Source organism: Oryzias melastigma, linkage group LG6, assembly GCF_002922805.2.
Source record: "Oryzias melastigma strain HK-1 linkage group LG6, ASM292280v2, whole genome shotgun sequence".
Taxonomy (NCBI): Eukaryota; Metazoa; Chordata; class Actinopteri; order Beloniformes; family Adrianichthyidae; genus Oryzias; species Oryzias melastigma.
This window is the reverse complement of record NC_050517.1, coordinates 29,651,145-29,670,338: the sequence shown is the minus strand read 5'-3', so window position 1 is coordinate 29,670,338 and position 19,194 is coordinate 29,651,145. Positions and strand designations below refer to the sequence as shown.

The window sequence follows — 19,194 nt, the reverse complement described above, 5'->3', positions numbered from 1 at the left end:
ACTGATCTCCACCCAGATTGGGTCCTTAGACCCTTGACCTGCTGCCTAACTGGGTCCCTGTGCCCCTCAAGTACAGGGTTGTGTCAGGAAGGGCATCCGGCGTAAAAACTCTGCCGAATGCGAAACAGTGGGTGCTGTTAGGCTGTGGCGACCCCGAAAGGGATAAGCTGAAAGGTGAAGAAAAAGTCGGCTAAATTATGGATCTGAAAACTCAAACGTTAATCAAAATTTGTCCTTTATTAAAATTCTGTTGTGAGCAGCTACAAAGTTGGAGTGTTTTATCCATAAAAACATCTAACTTAAAATGAACAGATTTCATTTGAAAAGTGTGGGAACAAAAGAAAGATCATTTTAAAATAATCCAGCGTTTAATCCACAGATCATCATCCTTTCAGTATAAACTAACAGTTTGTGGGATTTGGGATCAAACCAGATTAACAGTATATTAAAAAAATTAGTGCCATACCTTTCTACTATGGAGTCAAAATATTCTGGATTTGTAACTCATACAATTCATTTTGTGTGTAACTGTGCTGCAATTCTGTATTCACAGGAACAACAATTACAAAATAACAAAATTCAATGTATACACACAACTTTGAAGTATGGCAGCTTGAAATTAACTACACCCACAAATCTTTAAAAATGATGCACAAATCACCAGTTACACTCAAAACCTCATTTACGCACAAATCTGATGTGAGACTCTTCTCCCATCTCCAAGAATGTTGGGTCATCAGAGATTCCTTTCTTTGAAACTAGATTGTGAATATTATCTGGTGACATTTTTTCGCTTCCTTAAACAGATATGCCCAATAATAATTTTTTAAAAGTCTAAATATGTGTTTATAAAAGACTCAACACTAAAGTTTCTCTGTTCTCGTCGCTCCCTCACAGCTGCGCTTTCCTCTAGCGCCTTCGCCGCAGAGCTCTTCCGCAAGCGGCGGTTCCCAGTCACGGTGACAGAAGGCGACATGAATTCCTCCTCGACATTCAGAGAGCGGACAAAGTTGATCAACCCAACGTCCCGGTCTCTGGCAAGCAGAGGAGTGCGGAGCGGTACGTCATTTTATACATGTGAATGTACAACTGCAAGCACATCAAATTTCACATCAAATGTATTGAATGAGTTACAAATCAAGAACTACACAAAAATTGGGTGAGACTGTCTTGATTCCAGACACTTTCTTTTCTTTCTCTCTATTTGTTCTTTTCCGTTAGAATGTACAGTAGCTACAATCTACATGAAGAACAGCAGTTGGATGAAGACCGTCTGATGTATCTCTGCTCCATCCCGTTTATTTCCAATAATGCTAATAGATGACTAAATAAGGTGGGATTAATCAAAACAAAACAAAATAAAGACCCGTAGTAGTCTAAATAAAAAAAACCCTGGAACACTGTGCTGAACCATCTCAGTCTGGACAGTCTGGACATGTCACTCCTGACACTTTACGTCACGTATTCCAACCTGCTGCACTCTCTTCTTTACTTCTATTTTACACTCTCCATCACTCCGGACTGTTGACCAACCCGGTCAGAAACTCTACTGATATCTCTCTCAGACACGGCCTTACCTGCACAGGAATATCATCTGGACCAAGTTCTTTCCACTCTTCTTAATCTTTCCATTACACCACTGACACCTGTCACCACATTACCATTCCTATCCTTGATCACCCTAACCTGCTGCATGTCCTTCCCGTCTCGATCTCTCTGCCTTGCTAGTCTGTACAGGTCAGTCTCTCCCTCCTTACTACCCAACCTAGCATACAAGTCATCATAAGCTCTTTGTTTGGCCTTTGACACCTCTACTTTCACCTTACGCTGCATCTCCCTGTACTCCTGTCTACTCTCCTCAGTCCTCTCAGTGTCCCACTTCTTCTTAGCTAGTCTCTTACTCCGTATACACTCCTGCACCTCCTCATTCCACCACCAAGTCTCCTTATCAACTCTCTTTCCTGATGACACACCAAGTACACTCCTACCTGTCTCCCTGATCACATTAGCTGTAGTTATCCAGTCATCTGGGAGTACCTCCTGACCACCCAGAGCCTGTTTCAACTGTTTCTTAAAAGTCATGCAACAATCTTCTTTTTTCAACTTCCACCAGTTTGTCCTCTTCTCTGCCTTTGCCCTCTCTTTCTTCATCTTCTTCACCACCAGAGTCATTCTACACACCACCATCCTGTGCTGTCTGGAAACACTCTCACCAACCACTACTTTACAGTCACTGATCTCCTTCAGATTACACCGTCTACACAAGATGTAGTCTATCTGTGTGCTTCTACCTCCACTCTTATAGGTCACTCTATGTTCCTGTCTCTTCTCAAAGAATGTATTCACTATCGCCATTTCCATCTTTTACCGCCTTTGTTTATAGTACTGTAAAATAAAACAGTTTTTATAAAATGTGTTTTTTTAAACAGAAATGCTATAATTTCCAGCTGTTTCTACATTTTCCTCTAATCTGCAAACAGAGGCTGCATCTCACCTGGATCTTGTCCTCCATCTTCTTCTCCATCTCACCTCCATCTCACCTGTATCTTCACCTCCATCTCACCTCCATCTCACCTCCATCTCACCTGCATCCTCGGACTCCAACTCACCTGCGTAAAGCCTGGGCAGGTTGCTGACGGCGGCGAGGAGCTGCTGCCGGCTGACGGACAGCTCTCGGAGTCTCTCCAGTGACCTCACTCCCTCTGTGTTGGCGTCCGCCTCCACACCTGCTTTCTGCAGCGTTTGCGACACCTCCCTGAGCTCGGTCCTGGCCTCCCGGAGCTGCTCCAGACCCCAGCCCACCCCCTCCAGGTACGACTGCACCATAGACTGGAGACACAGCACAGAGGAGTGTAAGCGGGCGGTCGCTGCAGCAGCTGTGGCTCCTCCTCTCACCTTCAGCCGGGTGTGGATGGATGAGGTCCTCTGACTCTCCCTCTTCCTGTACTGGCTCAGGCGCTCCAGGTGTTCAGGCCGACAGAAAACACCTGATGCCCACTTCAGGGCCGCCCCGCGGGCCAGGAGCTCCGCCCTTTCCACCTCTGGCCACACAGCGGCCCGGGACACCATGTCTGACAGAAACATAGAACATGAGTCATAAACTTCTGTCTGATAAAAGACAGTAAATATCTACAGCAGAAACAGTTTTATTCTTTAAGTCATGAGTCCATTCATCTGTGAAGGTCAGGGTTCAACTCGATGAAGGTCATTTTTAAGCTTTTCGCCTAATCCACATAAAAATGGATGATAAAGATGCAGTTTCTCAAGGACTGTTATTGTGGATAAACCTCGCCCCCTCACCCTTCATGAGAACTCTCCCACTAGCTTACAGCCCCTCACACCTCCAACCTAACATTACCGCTGCAACAAAGCTACAAATGGATGCATCAGAACGGAGCGAGGAGCTTATGATCATATTTTCTGTCACAAATTATCTTTTTTTTAAACAGCAGTTATTCATCTGGTCCTGATTCCCAACAATTTAAAATAAAAAAAATACTCAGAAATACAATTTTAAGCTTTATTTTCTTCATTTATGTCTTCCATCATGAGAAAAAGGGCCACAATAGTGCGTTAAAAGCACACACACAAGAAAAAACTGGGACTTTGAAGTTTATTTTAAATCAAAAATTTCCTTAAAAAAATTGGCATTCTTTTTATTAAAGTAAATATTGTTGTTAAACAATCTCCTTTGTGACCATGTACAGAAAAATTTAACTAAATTGTTCAAGATTTAAATGACGATCCTCCTTCACTTTCGGCTTATCCCTTTCGGGGTCGCCACAGCACAACAGCACCCACTGTTTGGCATCAGTGATTTGGCAGAGTTTTTACACCGGATACCCTTCCTGACACAACCCTGTACTTGAGGGGCACAGGGACCCAGTTAGGCAGCAGCATCAAGGGCATAGACTGTATATAAGAACTGGACAGAGCAAGCCCCCCCTCCTTCCGTGTTCCATACAGGAAGTACCACTGGGTTGCAAAAAGGCCAAAGTCCCATTGACTTCCATTGAGAAACAGACAGTTATTTCTCAGTCATTTTATATGTCAGAATAATCATTCTTCCTCTGCTGCTTTCTGCTTAACTTCTTTTTTCTATTTTTTTTAAAGATTTTTTTCCCTTATCACAAGTTGTTAGAGTTATAAATTGACCAATCAGATGGCTCAATAAGCGTTTGTGGGTCTGACGTCGACCGTCTGGGGGGTTTGATTGACAGATGACGGGTAGCCAATGGGAGCAGACTTCATCAATGGGTCCGTGAAGACCTTTTAACACCTACTTTACAATTCAACAATGTACCAATCATTGTCCTACTGTTGTTTTCCTCAATGGAATGTACCGATGCAGCAGTTTAAAACAACAAGAGGAGCATGCTGTCGACATTTTTAGATGAGGATTTACTCTGTAGAAATAGATTTCACTCTGAGGTTATGTGCTTTGGACTTTTTTGTTTGTTTAACGTTCGTTTTTCTTTTTTTCACTGTTTTGATTGTAGCTTATAAATTCTAAGTTGCGTATCAAACGGAATGGTACAGCTCCTCCATAAAACCACCAACCAAAGTTTCATCTTCTTCACTTTTCCAGCTTCAGCCTGAATTAGACGCAGCCGTCTGAGGAGTGCGAGACAAACTTGAAAGGACCTGGTCGTATTTTAAACAGAAAAAAAAATCCAGCTATTCTCTTGTTAGGATGGTTATTTATTTTAAATACCGCTGAACGCGCTTCTCACGTGCATCTGATCAGACTGTAACGTGGCCGCGCATGTGAAGGGGGGGGGCATTCTGCAGCGGCGTCACCCCAATGCTCCTTTTATCTCGACTAAAAGGAATAAATGTAAGTAAATCCCAAAGGACCGCTGACAGAATCAAATGTTGGAATGGTTCTCCCTCAAAGGCTTCAACAATGACTTGTACAATTCTCCGGCGTTATTAAAGTAGAAGCTGTTTACATCCCGCGGTCTCGTGGTCGAGGCGTGGAAAGACGCGGAGACTCACAATAAACTCAACCCCGAATTGGTGACAGTACTTCCTGTAGATTCCATGACTCAGCTATGACTCAGACCAATCGCTGAAGATGGGTTGCAAATGGCGGTATCCGTTTCAGGAAGTGATGGTGAAAGCGGTGGCCTACTTTCACGAGGAGAGGAGGTAATGCATTTCCAATGGGGGACCTCATGGCTCGTTAAGTCCATTATTTTTACAGTCAATGGTCAAGTGTCTTGCCTAGGGACCCAATCTGGATGGTGATCAGTGGACAAACCTGGGAATCGAACCCAGGGCTCCTGCGTGTCAGCCCTTCACCTAGCCCACTGAGCCACCCAGCCGCCTGGAGGAAATGCTGGGATTTAAATGACGATAGTTTCCTATTTTTTATTTATTTTTTATTAATCCTGTATAAATTTTACTGGATTCAGAACTATGATAAAGAAAACCATTTAAAAAAATGTCCTAAAACATCTCTGCTCTGCAGTTTTCACCCCCAGTTAATCACTTTTTCAGTACTTTTAAATTACAGGTCACATTCATTTATCCTGAAAGACATTCGCAGTCTTTTCATCACAGAGAATAAACCGGCCAAAACAAAGTCCAGATTCCACCCAGCTTCAGACTTACACAGAACAAAGGACCACATGATGAATATGAGCCAATCGTGAAAGAATGTCTCTCACGTTTAAAGGCTTCTGGTTTTTGAAGATGATGGCAATTTAAAGCTTATCTACTAGGAACCGCTCTTCCATCATTGCTGCACAAAGTTGGCTCTGACTGAGTCGAGGCATTTAAAGTCTTTTGGAGGAAATTGCCTCCAGAATCCAGAGAACTGTTCCCATGACCTAAAAGTGAAAGCTGGCCAATTATGCTCAAACTGCAGCTAAATGCTGTTCTTTTTTTTCTTCTTCTAAAGACACAATTCCTGTCACAACAGCCACGATCTGTCAGGAGACTTGGAGGATTTTTCCATAAAAGATGATTATGGATCTTTTTATTCTAGCAGTTCAACGATTCATTATAGCAATGATCTTATTTATATTATATTTACTGATGCGATTCATCATCAATCTTGGTGCATTTCTAATCGATCTGATTCTTTGACCTGATTCTTTGATTAGAACATCTTGATCCAAACTTCCTCCAGTGTGACTCAGAGATCAATACCTGCTATTGAACAGTTCAGGCGAAGTTTTCCAGATTCCTTCAAGATAATCAATAAATCTTTCCTTTTTCTGTCCGAACACTCGGGACAGACAACAAATAGATGACCTGAGATCTGAGAGTAAAAGGTCCATCAGACCTGCACTGCAGAGGAAGGAAGAAGTCTGAGGAGTCCCTTGAATATAAATCTGTGCCAGTGTGTAATCCCATGAACAGCTAAAGCAGGCCGACCAACTCATGAGTACAATTCACAGTGATGAGTTTGAGCGCCACAATTGTTATGAAAAGCAAAAATGCATGAAAGACTGAATCCAATGAGTCACCAAATGATATTACAATATTTCACAGAATGGATATTTTCTGTCACGCCTATAAAAATGTCTTAAAAACCATGAAACGCTCCAATAAACTACAATGTTCTAAGACTATTACTAAGATGCATCTCAATTATGTCATAACTTATTGTTTAAACATACATTTCAAAGCTAAAGAACTGATTGAAACCTCGCTTAATTTGAATGAAAGTATACTAATAAGGGTTCCGTGTCATTCTCCCTTTATGTAGCTGATGTCATTGGCATACTCACCAGTGAGTTCAGAGACTACTAAATGTTTTAGTAAAGTTTGTCTAAGAAACCTAAAACTAAAACAAATCCATAGATGTTATGAATCTAGGTCACATTTTTGTCTGAAAGTCCATTAATTTGCCAACTTTCAAACTGTCTGATCCTGTAGAAATGATGATGAGCTGCAGCAGGGTGCCTCTGTTTTGGTTGAATACTTTCCTCCTTTGTGCTTTCTTCCAACAAAGCAGCTGAAGTTTAAGCCTCCTCTGACTGATGAACTCCATTGTGACGTTGTTTCCTGGTCACACACACAGGAAATATGAAAAGCTAGCATTATGAGATAGAACTCCTGCTTCCAGCAGGCCGCGTTCCAAAGGAAAAAGGCGAGCATGCGAAGCATCATCAGCAGTATTGATGTTTGGGGAATCGGATATGCTGCATGTCTGAGTCAAGCTTTTCTGCTCCTTAATGGAGAGGCTCCTTTTATAGCAGAGAAGCTTCTTATCAGTCAGGTAAGCAGGATTCCATTTCAGATCTCTAATGGTTTTTCTGCAGACTGAAGGTTAGGAGTCAGCGCTGGTGAGGCTAAAAGGTCAGTGCTTTGCATCTTGGGTAGAAAATTCATCTCTGTTAGCATCACGAGTCTGTGTGTGCTCAGATATCTGAATGTCTCAATTACACAAACAGGCCAGGCTCTGTCTCAGAGGAGGTCATGGGACGCTCTGCCGTCTCCCGGCTAAAACTGATGCTTCAACGCCATCAGCTCTATGCACAATGAAGTCTAAATGCAGGGCAGGGGTGAGCGGCATGCAATGCGCCGCCGCAACAGCACCAAAACCCTTCCGAGGGCAAAGAGACGCTGCAGTGGCGTCCTTCAATGCCATCAGGAGACCATGATGAAGGAGAGAAGCAAAGAACGGAAACCAGGAATTAGTCAGCATCTACAAGATGACCATGGACCCATGAAAGAGGAAGATGGAAATCCAACATGGAACGACCGGAGGAAACCAGTTGATTAAACTTAATCCAAAGGAATTTCAACAAAATGAGGAAACTTTCCAGATTTCTGTGTAAAAACTGACATTTTTTTTCTTTTTTTTTTTTTTAATCAGAAAAGCTAAAAATTATTTAATAGATTTGGTAATTTATAATAAACAAAAAATATTTTTCATTCTGTCCAACAGCAGTCCTGATCTGCAAGGACCAGATCCTTTTTATATTTCCTCTTTCTTACTGCGCGTCTGAGGAAAAACTTCACCCTCACTATCCCAGCCAGCAAGGCCAAGTGGGCCCACAGGGTTAAAGTGGTGCTGAATAGGTTTGTCCACAGTTCCCGGGGTGGCATCGCCTTTTTACCCACATTGGCTTAAGTGCGAACTCATTGGGGTAGCTCGCTACGCTAGCCATCCACCTGGCAGACAGCGTAGCAAGCTAACCAGCTAACAAGCTCCGCTACAGGCTCCGGCAGAGCTAGTGGGGGTTGCCGCCCAGCAGGGCTCGCTAATTCTGCAAGACCCACGGTAGCTTATTAGCTCTGCCGGTCCCTGAATATTGTGAAAATTGAGTTCATTAATTGTTGGCTCAAGCTGAACAAAACAGTTTGACAAATATGAACATATTAGAAATGTGGGCGTGGCACCTGAGCACAGCCTGAAGCCTTCTTATAAATGTTTGTGGTGATTGCTTGAAAGAGGAACACCAGGCAGAGCCTTATGGGAAATGGAGTGAAGATGAGGCTCAGGAGACAGTCAGAACTCAGGTGATGGCTTCCTCTGGTGGTCTGAGGGGGCATCAAGCTTATGGACAAATTTTTGGACAGGCGTCGAGCAGCAAATTCACCCCACGGTGAAGGAGAGTCGACCTGCTCTGATCTACCATGTGGACTCTCAACGGCTTCTCTGAAATAAATGACTGTTTTCCCACTCCAATGTCTTTCTCTGTCTTTGACAGATAACAGTGTAATCTGTTACTAATAAAATTAAATCTGGTATTAGTTAACCTTGTATAAATATAGATTTCTGTTACTTTGGAAATGTAATTCTACATAAACGAATTAGCATCTCTTTAGTCACTGAGCAACCTCTGAGCTACTGCAGTAGGGAGGAGTGAGGGGCGTGTCACAGCCGGCCAAAAGGGGGCGGAAACAGACGGGGATGGAGCGTCTGCAGCCGTACAGCTGCTCGCAGCTTTACTTTCTATTTAATCCTCATTTCATTAGACCTTATCCCCTTCTATAGTCAATTTTTTTAGCATTATACGACTTTGTCATTAGTAATGAATAAACAAAAACAAACTATTTTATTTTCAAATAAACAACAATCTAAAAAAACAAACAAAAAGCTGAAAATTCTCCCAATAACTACCAAAAACCACCATTACCAGACCCCCGCCCCTTCACATTTGGCATCACTGAAAAGCCTCAAACGTCATCTGTGGATTCCAGTAGTAGTAGTAGTCAGTCGTACTCAAAATATTGATCAGGTCAGGTCAGATTCTAATCTGATTCTAATTTGCTACTGGTAAACTCTACCCCAGTACCACCTGTCTCAGTCCCGCTGCCTTACGGGTGACTTGGGAAAGTCAAAGGCTAACGGAGTAAACCCCGACAGAAATCCGGAGTGGAGTCCCTAAGTCGGATGTCTCGCACACTTGTCACCTTCCAGCAGCTCCTGTATCCTGATCCGTCCCCAGCCGTTTTGACCTCGTATTGCCTCTGAATACAACGTCTCAGGACAAGAGAGTGAAGCTGACCCTGCACAAGTCTCTCACTTTAATCAAAGTCCAGCGCAAGTCATGGCATCATCATCATCCGTACAAGTCAAACTACACCAAATGCAAGACTCCTGGCTCAGTACCAAGGCTGACGAGATCCAAGGCTTTGCTGATAGAGATGACACCAATAGGTTCTACAATGGCCTGAAAGCTATCTACAGGTCCCGACCTTCTGGATCATCCCCCCCTTCTCAGAACTGACAGTACTACCCTGCCGACAGAGAAGAAGCTGATCCTGGATAGATGGGCAGAACACTTCAACAACATGCTCAGCTGGCCAGCCCAGATCGACGTCGAAGCGATCGCTCGCCTCCCGCAAGTGCCGATCAACCAGGAGCTTGATGTTCCCTTGTCAGAAGATGAGATACGCAAAGCCATCAAGCAGATGTCCACCGGCAAAGCCCCAGGCTCTGACACCATACCTGCGGAAATCTACAAGTCTGGTGGGCCCACTTATTGTCAGCCAGCTCACCACCCTGTATCAGTACATATGGAGCAAAGAACAATTACCACAAGAGTTAAAATATGCCACCATAGTCCACATCTTCAAGCGGAAAGGAAATTGCCTGTGCTGTGGCAACTACCGAGGAATCTTCCTCCTGTCTATATCTGGCAAGATTCTGCCCTCGTAAGTTGCAATAACTGCAATCGTCTGTCAGTTCCACGACGAAATGACAGCCAGAGTCCTGGATGAAGGTGAACCATCTGAAGACTGTGACCCCGGCATTAACATCAGATACAGGTATGACAGAAAACTGTTCAATAAAACAAAGGTGAAGGAGACTGTCATCAGAGATTTCCTCTTTGCCGACGACTGTGCACTTAACGCTGGAGATGAGCAGGAGATGCAGCTACAGATGGACAAGCTCTCTACATCCTGTGACAACTTTGATCTCACCATCAGTACCAAGAAGACTGTAGTGATGTTCCAGCCAGCACCAGGCAACCAGTACCATAAGCCACAGATACAGGTGAATGGACAGACCCTTAAGGCAGTGGAGTCCTTCACTTACCTTGGCAGTACCCTCTCCAATAATGGCAATATTGATACAGAGACCAACAACAGAATCTCCAAAGCAAGTAGAGCCTTTGGGAGATTGAGGGAAAATGTCCGGGAGAGAAGAAGAAACTCGAGATGAAGCTGAAAGTGTACCGAGCAGTCGTCCTTACCACCCTCCTCTATGGCTTTGAAGCATGGACGGCGTGCCGAAGACACGAACGTAAGATAAACCCCTTCCATCTTAAAATGTCTGAGAAACCTCCTACACATCCGCTGGCAGGACAAAATCTCCGACACGGAGGTCTTGAAGAAGGCAGACATTCCCAGCATCACCACCACATTACGCAAAGCTCAACTGAGATGGGCAGGTCACGTCTACTGCATGCCGGACCATCGCATTCCAAAGCAGATTTTCTATGGTGAACTCTCCCGGTTTAAGTGCAGAGTTGGAGGGCAGAAGAAGTGCTTCAAGGACAACCTTAAGGTCTCCCTTAAAGACTTCTCAATTAACACAGATACCTGGGAGTCACTCGCTGCTGATCGCCCATCCTGGCGTAGCACCATCTCTGCAGGAGCTTGCACACCAGAACAGCCTCCAACACGCGGAGCAGAAACGCCAGATGCGGAAGGATAGAGACACCAGAATCAACACCTGAGCCCTACCCACCTCTGTCCTAAGTGTGGTAGGAGCTTCCTTGCCCGGATTGGCCTCACCAGCCATCTCCGGACGAATCGCAACAGCCCAACAGCCTAATAATGTCATGGTCATCTTCGACTCAAAGGGCAAACATATACTGTATATACTCAAAATATGCAGGTTTTGTTGAACCTTTATTTATACAGGTAGGTGGACTGAGAACAATTTCTCATTCAGGTTTAGAAACGTTAGCATTGTTGGTTAAGAAAAACAATGACTTCTTGATGATAAAATAACGTCTCAGCTTCTGTCAGTTTCTTGTCTTTTATTCTGCATCAGCATTAATAACACTGTTGCCTAAACCAGTTTATTTAGGTCAGAGCACATTAACAAATTATTTCCTCAAATAATTTACCAAACAAAATATCACATTTAATTACCTCCTGCTGTGTTTTGTAGCTGCTATGATGGTTATGTTGATGTTCACTTCAGTCAGCAGGTTTCCTATTCCTGTCTGAAGTTATTTATTTGCTCTCTAGACGTTTCTCCAAAAGTTGCTTTAGAAGTAAAGTTTGATCATACTGAGCACTTCTTACTGATAATGTTTGAACATTTTTGTTGAAATTAAGTTTTTTTCTGCCCAGAAGAAAGTTTCTGAGGTTCAACTTAAAACATTTTTTTTGAGCTGTAGGTTAAAGTTTTTCCTGAGGATGAAGTCACATCGTGTAGACGTTAGAGCTGACTAAAGGAAAGTAGTCTCATGAGAACAATGCCAGCTCCAAAATGATTTAAAGAAACAAGATCAGAGCAGAAGACGAGCTCGTGAAGCTTCAGAGAGCATCTTTCACCGTTCTGAGGGAGCGTGGTACTAATGCAGACGAGCAATCAGCAGAGAGAGCTAAAAACCTGATCAACACAGTAAACCTGATCAACAGTGTAAACCTGATCATCACTACAAACCTGATCAAGACTGTAAACCTGATCACGACGGTAAACCTGATCAAGACTACAAACCTGATCAACACTACAAACCTGATCAAGACTGTAAACCTGATCATCACTACAAACCTGATCAAGGCTGTAAACCTGATCAACACTACAAACCTGATCAAGACTACAAACCTGATCAACACTACAAACCTGATCAACACTGTAAACCTGATCATCGCTACAAACCTGATCAAGACTGTAAACCTGATCAACAGTGTAAACCTGATCATCACTACAAACCTGATCAAGACTGTAAACCTGATCAACACTACAAACCTGATTATCACTGTAAACCTGATCAACACTGTAAACCTGATCATCACTGTAAACCTGATCAACATTGTAAACCTGATCAACACTACAAACCTGATCAACACTACAAACCTGATCATCACTGTAAACCTGATCAACACTGTAAACCTGATCAACACTGTAAACCTGATCAACACTGTAAACCTGATCAAGACTGTAAACCTGATCAAGACTGTAAACCTGATCAACACTGTAAACCTGATCAACAGTGTAAACCTGATCAACACTACAAACCTGATTAAGACTTTAAACCTGATCATCACTGTAAACCTGATCAACACTGTAAACCTGATCAACACTGTAAACCTGATGAACACTGTAAACCTGCTCAACAGTGTAAACCTGATCAAGACTGTAAACCTGATCATCAATACAAACCTGATTAACACTGAAAACCTGATCAACACTACAAACCTGATCATCACTGTAAACCTGATCAACACTGTAAACCTGATCAAGACTGTAAACCTGATCATCACTGTAAACCTGATCATCACTGTAAACCTGATCAAGACTGTAAACCTGATCAACACTGTAAACCTTATCATCAATACAAACCTGATCAACACTGTAAACCTGCTCAAGACTGTAAACCTGATCAACACTACAAACCTGATCATCACTGTAAACCTGATCAACACTGTAAACCTGATCAACACTGTAAACCTGCTCAACAGTTTAAACCTGATCAAGACTGTAAACCTGATCAACACTGTAAACCTGATCAACAGTGTAAACCTGATCATCACTGTAAACCCGATCAACACTACAAACCTGATCAACACTGTAAACCTGATCAACACTACAAACCTGATCAACACTACAAACCTGATCAAGACTGAAAACCTGATCAACAGTGTAAACCTGATCAACACTACAAACCTGATCAAGACTGTAAACCTGATCAACACTGTAAACCTGATCAACACTGTAAACCTGCTCAACAGTGTAAACCTGATCAAGACTGTAAACCTGATCAAGACTGTAAACCTTATCATCAATACAAACCTGATCAACACTGTAAACCTGATCATCACTGTAAACCTGATCAAGACTGTAAACCTGATCAACACTACAAACCTGATCAACACTACAACCCTGATCATCACTGTAAACCTGATCAACACTACAACCCTGATCATCACTGTAAACCTGATCAACACTGTAAACCTGATCAACACTGTAAACCTGATCAACACTGTAAACCTGATCATCACTGTAAACCTGATCAAGACTGTAAACCTGATCAAGACTACAAACCTGATCATCACTGTAAACCTGATCAAGACTGTAAACCTGATCAAGACTACAAACCTGATCAAAACTACAAACCTGATCATCACTGTAAACCTGATCATCACTGTAAACCTGATCAAGACTGTAAACCTGATCAAGACTACAAACCTGATCAAGACTGTAAACCTGATCAACACTGTAAACCTGATCAACACTGTAAACCTGATCAACACTGTAAACCTGATCAACACTGTAAACCTGATCAAGACTGTAAACCTTATCATCAATACAAACCTGATCAACACTGTAAACCTGATCAACACTGTAAACCTGATCATCACTGTAAACCTGATCAACACTACAAACCTGATCAACACTGTAAACCTGATCAAGACTGTAAACCTGATCAACACTGCAAACCTGATCAAGACTGTAAACCTGATCAACACTGTAAACCTGATCAACACTACAAACCTGATCAACACTACAAACCTGATCAAGACTGTAAACCTGATCAAGACTGTAAACCTGATCAAGACTGTAAACCTGATCAACACTACAAACCTGATCAACACTGTAAACCTGATCAAGACTGTAAACCTGATCAACACTGTAAACCTGATCAACACTGTAAACCTGATCAACAGTGTAAACCTGATCATCACTGTAAACCTGATCAACACTGTAAACCTGATCATCACTGTAAACCTGATCAACACTGTAAACCTGATCATCACTGTAAACCTGACTATCTCAGCCAGACATGCAGCTCAGTCATTCCACCAGAGGAAATCTTGGCCAGCAGGAGTCACTTTACCTTCACTCTTGTCACCACCATTCCTCTGGTCTCCAGCTGACATTGAAGTTCAGGTTTCCGTCCTCCAGCCAGACTCCTTGTCCCCCCCCGAGGGCCAGGACTGAAGGCGCCCACGCTACAAAGCAGCCTCAGGAGGGTGAAGACTGGCAGACAGAGGAAGGAGGAGAAGCAAAGGGTGGAGGAGAGCGGCTCTCTCCATTCCAGGGCTTTCCTCTCTCTACACACCCTCCCTCCACCACACATCCTCTGCTGAGAGACCGGCAGGAAAGGGAGGGGCGGCGGCACTCTGCTGCTTTCAGGAACGCTGCCAGAAAATGAGAATTTCTAAATCCTCAAACATGGAATGAAATGTCAGAATAAAACAAAAGCAACATTTGACAAAACGACAAAAATGTAAAAAAACTGTTACAGCTGACAAAAAAAAGTTAGTCAAATCACTTGATCTTTGCTCAAATATTTCTACTGGAATATTGTGAAAATGGAAGCCATGAATCATTGGCTCAAGCTGAACGAAACAGTCTGACGGGTGAACAGAAATGTGGGCGTGGTCAACAAGAAACCTCAGTTCATCAGGAAATCCCAGAAATTACAGTCTCCTCCAGGAAACCAGAGGTTAAATAGTTGCTATGGAGATAAAACCAACACAAAGTGTTTCTATTTTGTAAATTATCATTTCAGTATTGGTGGGGCGGGGCCAGGTGGCAGCTTGGGCGTTGCTATTGCAACTGCAGGATTTGGCAAAGCTACCTGAAATATATAAAAGCCTAAAATTGTGTTCACACAGAACATGATTCACACGTCAGGAGTGGACAGATTCAACTTTAAATCAATGGTACAGAAATCTGCAATTAAATGATTTGTACAAAATCATTTAATTTTTATGTTAAGCACGACAGGAAGATAGGAAGGAAGGAAGATAATTCCTTACAGGCTATCTACTTGAGGTGTCGGAAAAATCCACACCAATAAACACCCGTACTATCTACTGCTTATCATGAAGGGATTCACTCTGGTGAAAATTGTGTTTTTCTCTGGTTCTCGTGTTTCTGATGATGGAGAACATCAATAAGGACAATTAAGCTCAAAATTGTGTTTCTGTATTCAAACTGCTGTGATTCAGGAGCAGAATACGCTGGGCATGCCACTAATGAACGTGTTTGCTTCCCTTGGAGCTGGAATCTGGATCAGAACAGAATCTGGATCAGAACAGAATCTGGATCAGAACTGTACAGCTGGATAGAAACCATGTTGCTGCTGTTTTTGTTGCATTGAAATGTTAGCTTGGGGGTGTGAGGGCTGTAAGCTAGAGGGAAACTGTAAATTAAGGGATGACGGGAAGGCTTGCTCTGCCCAAAGTTGCCACTCACAACTCACAATTTCCTATGAACTCTTGCCACTCTGCAGAAACTATGTCCTAGAAAACAAGAGTTTTTATTATTTTGGCTTAAAGTGACATAATCATGGTCAACAACGTATACTTGTAATGTGGTTTTCTATCTTCCTCAAAGCTCTTTACAGTCTCATTCTCACACTGACGAACACCGGCACCAATTTTCCACCAGTGGACATGTGGGGTTCAGTGTCTTGCCCAAGTACACATCAATATGTGGGCAGGGAAGGCGGGAATCAAACCTGCAATCTCAGAGGTCGACCCCCCTACCACTGCGCCACCCTAAGTCTGCTGGGAAGACATTAGAATAGATCAAAAGTTGATCAGAGTGGGACTTAAACTGGACCGAACCTTTTAAATGGCAGATTAGCAGCTGAAAAGACAAATGTATGGATGTTAAGGTTAAAGTTTACCCTGAAAAAAAGTTAAAATGTTGAGAAACATAAAATCTTTACTGTCCTGAACAAAACTGGTTATCTGTCCTGTGGCATCAACATTTTGTGTTACATGAAAGTTTCTATGAGAAACCACAGAACTGACGACTGCTCTCTGTTTTTACTGGTTAAAGAACCTTTAGTGAGAGTGACTTCACAGGCCAATAGAATGTCTCAGCCAGGTGTTTAAAAGTTGCAGTTTTTTAGTAAAGACCTCCTGTCATCAGGAACAGGAACCACTTCAATCTCAATTACAGATAAATGAGAAAAATATATTAATATCAGATGGATCCAGCAGTTTGGACGGATGCCAGATCAGACGAGGAAAACAAAGACGTTCATGGATCTCTATAGGTGGATGCAAAAGAATGGGGCGGAGCATGGCGTTTGTGCCCTGCACAGAGTTTAGTTTAGTTTATTAATTTATCAGGACAGTGTACAGATACATTAAGCTTAAAAGGCAAAGATGCTTGCACCAGATTGTAGCTTAGTAGCTAATTTCCATCTGTATTCCTTTACAAAATAAACAGATTAACCATTTTAAGACCTTTTTAAAAGAAATCCAATGTAAAACACGTTATCAAGGAGGATTTTCTACATCACAAATCTGATCTGTCTCAAACAGCAATTTTTCATCTACTCTTGATTCACAGCGACTTGAATACAGAAATACTCAGAAATTAAGTTTAAAGTGAATTTCCCTCATAAATGTCCTCTATCATCAGAAAAATGCCACAAGAACACGTTCAAAACATGACGTTCTCCACAGAAGAATTATCTTATTCCATCACTGCCGGTTGGAGCTGTTAACCTCGGACCTAAAAAAAAATTATAAAGACGGAGGCTTTTAAAATGTTTACCACATCAAGATGCTTAATGTGATGATTTTATAGTTTATATGAAGGTTAAAGAACTCATCAAAAAGTTTTCCTTTAAATGCAGTGTTTTTTTTAAACCACATTAATATCAAATAGAAATTCAGAGTTTATGCTAAAAAAATATTTAGTGTTCAAAATTTCCTTCGGGTCATGAACTCACCATGAAGACTTGGTCAGAAAAGAGGACCGGGAATACAATCCAGACGCCGGGACGCCGGCAAGGAGCTGAATGTCAGGAATGTATGGTGGACCTGCGGGTCTACAGAACCTCCAGAACCTCCAGAACCTTCCGGTCTTCCTGATTGGGAAAACTTAGAGGAAATCAGGATAAATGACGTGGAGTCTGGTTGGAGGAGCACCGAAGTCTAATTCATGGTTTCTGTGTTACAGGAAGAAGCTTCCACTCCATTGTTTACAAGTTAAGATCAACAGGACTTTTTAAAATAAATGTTGCTTCAGAACATCACTTCTAACTCAAAGTTTGTGTGGATGAGTGTCTCAGCAGCAGTTTGAGGGACAGCTGTTGATGCGAGTCCTTCAGCCCCATCAGTTTACACCTGAAAGCTTCCTGAAAAGGTTCACAACAAAAGAGAAGCTGGAAGCTGCACACAGGGATGCAGCCGGACGTCTTTCCACGCCTGCTCTTCAAGCTGAAGACCAAACTGAAATGGACCGAAGCCGATGGAAATTCTCCCGGCTGAAGGCCCGCCGATCCACAGCTGGATCTGCGCTACACCTTCTGCTCTGCTGCCACACAGGAACGGGTTCTTCCTCCAGAGCGCTCTGAACCGACGAACCTCCAGGATGTTGAATCCGCACCAGTCAGGACCACAAAGCCGCTGACCTTCTGTTTTCCAGTTTTGTCACAGGTGTCACTTCCCCTGCCTGAGTTTGACTGCTCTGCCTGTGCTGCAGATCTGCTGTAGATCTAGCTGCAGATCTGCTGTAGATCTAGCTCCTGCAGATCTAGCTGTAGATCTGCTGTAGATCTAGCTGCTGCAGATCTGCTTCCTCAGAAATCCTGCGGCATAAAAAAGCAAACTGAAAGCAAAAATGGAAGAATATAGAAAAAATATGTTTTTTTTCTTGTTAAAAAGTGAAGAAAATGCTAATAAATCTAGTAGAATTAGTCTTCATAAGATTTATTTAAATACACTGTAATTTTCTGCTCTTTTAAGCTGAAATTAAATCTTGAAACTAGCTCTGAATTCAGGTATGAAAACACTTGTGAAAGTGAGAGTGAATGTGTGTGTGATCGAGGCTCCGTGACAGACTCGCGACCCGTCCAGGGTCAACCCTGCCGGGTTAGGCTCCAGCACCCCAGTGACCCCGAAAGGGCCGAAGTGGCCAAGAATAAATGAAACCCTCATATTCAGTTATGGTAATTTGTTTTAAAATAAGCACATGTTGCTAAATACTTTTATATCTTTAAAAACAAGTTTATTTACACACATTTTACCTCAGATATATTCTATTTTAGGTGCTACTACAGTATTATGTATTTTTGGATCATTAATACACTCAACAAAAATATAAACGCAACACTTTAGTTTCTGCTCCCATTTATCATGAGATGGACTTAAAGATCTAAAATTCATTCCAGATACACAATATTAACATTTCTCTCAAACATTGTTCACCAATCTGTCTAAATGTGTGATAGTGAGCACTTCTGCCTCACAGGTGTGCCACATCAAGATGCTGATCTGACATCATGATTAGTGCACAGGTGTGCCTTAGTCTGCCCACAATGAAAGGCCACCCTGAAATGTGCAGTTTTGTCTCACAGCAAAATGTCACAAGCATGAAATCGGCATGCTGACAGCAGGAATGTCAACCAGATCTGTTGCTCGTGCATTCAATGTTCATTTCTCTACCATAAGTCGTCTCCAAAGGTGTTTCAGAGAATATGGCAGTACATCCAACCGGGCTCACAACCGCAGACCCCGTGTAACCACACCAGGACCTCCACATCCAGCAGGTTCACCTCCAAGACAGATTTATTGTCT

At 42.5% G+C, this 19,194-nt stretch overlaps 1 protein-coding gene across 1 annotated transcript in view; it reads right to left on the bottom strand.

Moving 5' to 3' along the window:
* The window catches only part of exoc3l1 (exocyst complex component 3-like 1), a gene marked incomplete in the record, with an annotated part of 32,089 nt that extends 13,906 nt beyond the window's left edge, over positions 1-18,183 (bottom strand). The window contains 4 exon segments of the mRNA XM_024282747.2: positions 2,610-2,829; positions 2,896-3,071; positions 14,484-14,787; positions 17,346-18,183. Coding sequence (XP_024138515.1) covers positions 2,610-2,829; positions 2,896-3,071; positions 14,484-14,526 — 439 coding nt within the window.
* Between the last annotated feature and the right edge of the window lie 1,011 nt (positions 18,184-19,194).